Source organism: Mastomys coucha, unplaced genomic scaffold (genome assembly GCF_008632895.1).
Source record: "Mastomys coucha isolate ucsf_1 unplaced genomic scaffold, UCSF_Mcou_1 pScaffold6, whole genome shotgun sequence".
In the NCBI taxonomy this organism is placed as follows: domain Eukaryota; kingdom Metazoa; phylum Chordata; class Mammalia; order Rodentia; family Muridae; genus Mastomys; species Mastomys coucha.
Window position 1 is genome coordinate 100,027,907 of NW_022196912.1, and position 6,515 is coordinate 100,034,421.

General features: G+C 42.4%; 1 protein-coding gene across 6 annotated transcripts in view; it reads left to right on the forward strand.

Annotated features, from left to right (window-relative positions):
- Window positions 1-6,515, forward strand: part of Ylpm1 (YLP motif containing 1) — a 76,732-nt gene that overhangs the window by 14,504 nt on the left and 55,713 nt on the right. For all 6 annotated transcript variants that reach the window (XR_004114355.1, XR_004114356.1, XM_031356498.1 and 3 more), the window contains exons 2-4: window positions 1,826-2,062; window positions 3,058-3,237; window positions 3,973-4,961. Coding sequence is in view for 4 of the 6 variants with exons in the window: in XM_031356498.1 (XP_031212358.1) it covers window positions 1,826-2,062; window positions 3,058-3,237; window positions 3,973-4,961 (1,406 nt within the window). In the remaining 2 variants the exon portion in view is untranslated. The remainder of the gene's footprint in view (window positions 1-1,825; window positions 2,063-3,057; window positions 3,238-3,972; window positions 4,962-6,515) is intronic.

Consider the following 6,515-nt stretch of genomic DNA (forward strand, 5'->3'; position numbering starts at 1 on the left):
GAAATCTGCCTGCCTCTGCCTCCCAAGTGCTGGGATTAAAGGCGTGTGCCACCACTGCCCAGCCAGAAGCTTAAATTTATTTATTTAATTTGATATGTGTCAGTGATTTGCCTGTGTGTGTGTGTGTGTGTGTGTGTGTGTGTGTGTATGGTGTATGAATGTATGTGTGTATATATGTATGTATGTATGTATACCACATGCATGCCTGGTGTCAAAGGAGGTCAGAATAGGGCATCAGATTCCCTGGAGCTGGAGTTGAAGATGGTCGTGAGCCACCATGTAGGTGCTGGGAACTGAACCCAGTTCTCTTACTGCTGAATCATTATTTCTCAAGTCCCCAGAAACATTTTTTTGTTTTTGTTTGTTGTTGTTTTATCTGGTATTCTTTTCTTTTTTTCTTTTTGGCAGAGTTTCTCTGTCTAACAACACTGGATATCCTGGAACTCACTTTGTAGACCAGGCTACCATGTGTGCCATCACACCTGGCTCAGAAACATTTTTTAAAAAGTGTTATGGAGCTGGAGAGATGGCTCAGCAGTTAAGAGCACTGACCGCTCTTCCAGAAGTCCTGAGTTCAATTCCCAACAATCACATGGTGGCTCACAACCATCTATAATGGGATCCAATGATGCCCTCTTCTGTTGTATCTGAATACAGCTCTAGTGTACCCATACTTTTTTAAAAAAATAAAAACTGTGGGCTGGTGAGATGGCTCAGTGGGTAAGAGCACAGTCTGCTCTTCCGAAGGTCATGAGTTCAAATCCCAGCAACCACATGGTGGCTCACAACCACCCACAATGAAATCGGATGCCCTCTTCTGGTGCGTCTGAAGACAGCCACAATGCACTCATTTATAATAATAAATAAATCTTTAAAAAAAATAAAAAAAAATAAAAACTGTTATGTTAGCTGGGTGTAATAACAGGCCTATAATTGCAGCTGCTCAAGAGACTGAAGCTGCTGGGGCTACAGACCAAGTTCAAAGCCAATCTAAACAATATATATACTGGGATTCTGTCTAAAAGACTAAGGAGATCTCTCTCTGTAGCTTGGTAATGAAACACTTGCCTGCCCTACACAAAACCCTCAGCTCAATACTCAGCACTGTCTTAGGGTTTTACTGCTGTGAACAGATACCATGACCGAGGCAACTCTTATAAGGCCAACAATTAGTTTGGATAGGCTTACAGGTTCAGAGGTTCAGTCCATTATCGTTAGAGCAGGAACATGGCAGCATCCAGGCAGGGAATATGCAGGAGGAGCTGAGAGTTTTACATCTTCATCTGAAGACTGCTAGCAGAATATTGGCTTCCAGGCAGCTAGGCACAAGGGTATTAAATATTAAAGCCCACACCCACAAGGCCACACCTCCCAACAGTGCCACTCCCTGGGCCAAGCATATACAAATCATCACAAACACTGAAGGGAGAAAAACCAGAAACATGCTGAGTTACGAAATTTATAATTTTGAGAGAGAACTTAAAACCTTCTCCATCTTGCACACTTGCCTTTCTCTGTCCAGCTTTGTTTTTTCTTTAATAGATACATGAACGCATATAAATGTAACTCTGTCACCACCAGCTGCAGAAATATTTGATTATTAATTAACATTCTTAAAAATGAGCCAAAGAAATGAGTCAGCAGGGAAGATGTTTATTGTCATGCCTGATGACCTGAGTAGTATTACTTGGGTCTCAAATGTCAGGAGAGAACCATCTCCAGAAAGTTGTACCCTGACTACCACACACTGGCATGCTTTTGCCTATAAACACACATACATATGGAATAAATAAAATAAAATTTTTAAAAATGGTTTGTATTGTAGGAGCAACAACAATATTGGTATCGGCAGCATCTACTTAGTTTGCAGCAGAGAACAAAAGTGCATTTGCCGGGACATAAAAAGGGTCTTGTCACAGCAAAGGATGTACCAGAACCCATAAAAGAAGAAGCTGCAGTGCCAGCTGCCAGTCAGATAGCAGAGCCTCTTGCAGCTGAGGAGCCCCCATTACCACCTCCCAGTGAAGAGGCTCCACCTCCGCTCCCACCTGAGGAACCTCAGGTAATCACTTTGTGTTTATTCAGTCATCTAAGTTTTGTCTGATTTGTTTGTGAACACTTTTGTCATGAATGGATGTATATTTTCTTTTCTTTCTTTTTTTTTAACAGAAGGGTGGGTTTTTTTTAGATGTTTTTTAAAGATTTATTTATTTATATAAGTACACTGTAGCTGTCTTCAGACACACCAGAAGAGGGTATCAGATCTTTTTATGGATGGTTGTGAGCTACCATGTGGTTGCTGGGATTTGAACTCAGGACCTTTAGAAGAGTAGTCAGTGAGACATCTCTCCAGCCCATGGATGTATATTTTCATGTGCTCAGGTACTTGTTAAATTCTTTTGAAGTAACCAGATGTCAGTTTATCAGGTTTAGCAAAGGAATTGTGGGAAGGTTGACTGAAAGTGAAGCATTAAGATACTCTTGACTGGAGTGTCTCAGCACAAAAGAAATGTCCACGTGTGTTCATGATCATAGTACAGAGCAGTCATTTATCTTTAGCTTTTAGGGTCAACTGCCCACTTCTGATGATGACTCTGGACAGATTAGCTAATCAATCTCTACTATTTTACTTATCTGAAGAATGGATTTATTCATTTATAGTAGCCGTCTTACAGCGTTGAAGCATTAAAAATGACTGTCTTTGTTACATTGAGCATGGTGACTGAAACATGAAAAGTCCCCACGTTATTGGAAAGTTGTTCTCACAACTTTACTGAACTGTCCAGTAGTGAACAGTGACAGGGAGAGAGGGAAGGAAGGAGGGAAGTTCTCTACTGCTCAGTGGGTTGAAAGTACTAGAATTGTAGATTCACTTCCTGCTGGGAAAATGGTTGTCCTATCTAGTGAAGATGATGGTCCTTAAGCCCCCTTGTCCTACCATCCACAGTAACTATGTAAAGAGGGATTTGTGTTTTGTCTACAAATAGGAGAGCTGTTGGAGGGATTGATTTGGTTGCTGTTTTACGACTTAGAAAAGTTTGTGTTTCTCTTATTTAGTCAGAAGACCCAGAAGAGGATGCTAGGTTAAAACAGTTGCAGGCTGCCGCGGCACATTGGCAACAGCACCAGCAGCATCGAGTTGGCTTCCAGTATCAAGGAATAATGCAGAGGCATACTCAGTTACAGCAGATCCTACAGCAGTACCAGCAAGTTATCCAGCATTCACCACACATACAGGTAAGTGTTTTAGGTAAGCAAGCAGGAAGTGTTCCCAAGGATACATAAAGGATTTGTTGCTCCTAAAAGAGATGTTAAGTATGAAAAAGTAGCAATAAAGAAATATTGACAATGGGGGCTGGAGAGATGGCTCAGCAGTTAAGAGCACTGTCTGCTCTTGCAGAGGTCCTGAGTTCAATTCCCAACAACCACATGGTGACTCACAACCATCTGTAATAGGATCTGATATCCTCTTCTGGTGTGTCTGAAGACAGTGACAGTATACTCACATACATGAACTAAATAAATAAATCTTTAAAAAAATGTTATTAAAAAAGAAGTATTTGGTTTTTTTGTTTTTTGTTGTTGTTGTTTTTGTCTTGTTTTTTTGAGACAGGGTTTCTCTGTATAGCCCTGGCTGTCCTGGAACTCACTCTGTAGATCAGGCTGGCCTCGAACTCAGAAATCCACCTGCCTCTGCCTCCCAAGTGCCGGGATTAAAGGCGTGTGCCACCACCACCCGGCAAAAAAAGAAGTATTGACAAGTAGGTGTTTGAAGGGACACTAGAGTAATGTGATGTTGTTTAGCCCAAGGGAAGAAAAATGATCATCACTGGAAGGCTCTTGCAGTTTTATCTTTCCCCTTGGACATTTTTTTAAATTTCCTAAAATTTCATGTAGTCTTGATTTATTAATGTAAGTTAGGACTAATCCTTACATGGCTGTCTTGAAAGAATGTTTGTCCTTTACTTGTAGACCATGTCTCTGGATGTGCAGCTGCGACATTATGAGATGCAGCAGCAACAGTTTCAACATCTCTATCAAGAATGGGAGCGAGAGTTTCAGCTGTGGGAGGAACAGCTGCATTCCTATCCTCATAAAGATCAGCTTCAGGAGTATGAGAAGCAGTGGAAAACATGGCAAGGGCATATGAAAGCCACTCAGACCTATCTCCAGGAGAAAGTCAACTCATTTCAGACTGTGAAGAACCAGTACTTGGGGAACATGTCAATGCCACCTCCATTTGTCCCATATTCTCAGATGCCTCCACCTCTGCCAACAATGCCCCCTCCAGTATTACCTCCATCATTACCACCACCAGTGATGCCTCCAGCCCTGCCTACCACCATACCACCACCTGGCATGCCTCCACCTGTGATGCCACCTTCTCTACCAACCTCTGTTCCTCCACCAGGAATGCCTCCTTCCCTCTCTTCAGCAGGACCACCTCCAGTTCTCCCCCCACCTTCCCTCTCTTCAGCAGGACCACCTCCAGTTCTCCCCCCACCTTCCCTCTCTTCAGCAGGACCACCACCAGTCCTGCCCCCACCGGCTCTACCTGGGGCACCACCCGTCCTGCCCCTTCCACCATTATCTTCAGCCACACCTCCCCCAGGAATACCCCCCCCTGGAGTTCCACAAGGGATGCCTCCTCAGTTAACAGCCCCAGTTCCACCAGCTTCCGGTTCTCAAAACTCACAGGTCCCAGAGAAACCTAGACAAGCACTGCTTCCCACACCTGTGTCTTTTGGTTCAACTCCACCTTCACCATATCACCCTCCACCTCAGTCAGAACAAGTGAATTCCAAACCTCTGAACAAGGTGTTCTCATCTGAGCAAGGACTAGGCGAGCCTTCTGCTCTGTCTCAATCCATCGTTGCAGCTAAGGACACACCAGTGAAGTCAGGTGGACTGCTTGCGGACCCTCCTAAAGGCGGTTTCTTGGAAGGCCCCAGAGGTCCAAGGTAGGTCAGTGCTCTTCCTGTGGCTAATTTTCTATAAGCTGGACTGGAATCCAGAGATGGTACAGTTTTTGTGTTTCCTTTGTACTTTTATGAATACACTCGTGACTTTACAGTTAAAACATTAGTGTCATTTGCTAATTCAACCTGATATGACTTAGAAAAGATTGTATATTCCTGTTTTTTTAATGTAACTACTTTTATCTTATCTGGCTGTAATAGTCTAGAATGAATGTATTTTAGAATAATGCTGAACACTTTTTACTGACTTTGCAGTTTTAGAAATAATATTTTAAGCCAACTATAATAGCACACTCTGTAATCCCAACATTTGGGAAGTAGAAGCAAGAGAGAATTAGGATTTCAAGGATTATCCTGAGCTATACGTCAAATCAAGCCCAGGCCTAAACTAAGCTATATGACATACTGCCTCATAAAACAAAAAGGATAAGACAGAGACAAATAGAATGGGAATAGAGATGCAGGCAGATTTCTGAGTTTGAGGCCAGCCTGGTCTACAGAGTGAGTTCCAGGACAGCCAGGGCTATACAGAGAAACCTTGTCTCAAAAAAAAAAAAAAAAAAAAAAAAAAAAAAAAAAAAGAATGGGAATAGTACTTTAAACTTACCTGTTTTTCTTTTTGATTGACAAATAATTGAACTAGCAAGTATCATTTGCTAGATTAGTATAAGGATAAATAGGACCTTTTATAAAACCATTTGTTTGTACAATACCATGTGTCTTAGGTAGGGTTTTACTGTTGTGAACAGACACCATGACCAAGGTAACTCTTATAAGGACAACATTTAATTGGGGCTGGCTTACAGGTTCAGAGGTTCAGTCCATTGCCATCAAGGTGTGAACATGGCAGCCATAGCATAATTTAAAAAGTATATTTAGTCCAACTTCCAAAGTCCTCATAGTTTCAGCAATGTCCAAAGTTCAAAGTCTCTTCTGAGATCCATCCAATCACTTAACTGTAATCCCTGAACCAAGATAGAAAAACAGCAGGGCAAACTCCAAACTCTGCATCTCCATGGCTCATGTCAAAGCAGTTTTCAGATCTCCAACTCCTTTTTCATCTTTGTTGACTGCAACAAACTTCTTTTCCTGGGTTGGTTCCACTCCCTGTTAGCAACATTTCTCAGGAGATATCCTATGCCTCTGGCATCTGGAAAATATTAGGGTCCCCAAGGCAATGTCAACTTTACAGCTTCTTGTTTCAATGTCTGGGATCCACACATGATCTTCTGGGCTCCTCCAAAGGGCTGACGTCACTTCTCCAGCTCTGCCCTCTGTAGCAGTCTAAGTTCAGGTTGATCCACTCCATTGCTGCTGCTGTTCTTGGTGATCATCCCACGATACTGGCATCTTTAATACTCTGGGGTCTTCCCCTGCAACTAAGTTTCACCAGTAGCCTCTCATAGGCTCTCTTCATGGTGCCAAGACTCAAATCCGGTTGGCTCCGCTTACTCCGGCCCAAATATTTTTTATTATTATACATAAGTACACTGTAGCTGTCTTCTGACACACCAGAAGAGGGCATCAGATCTCATT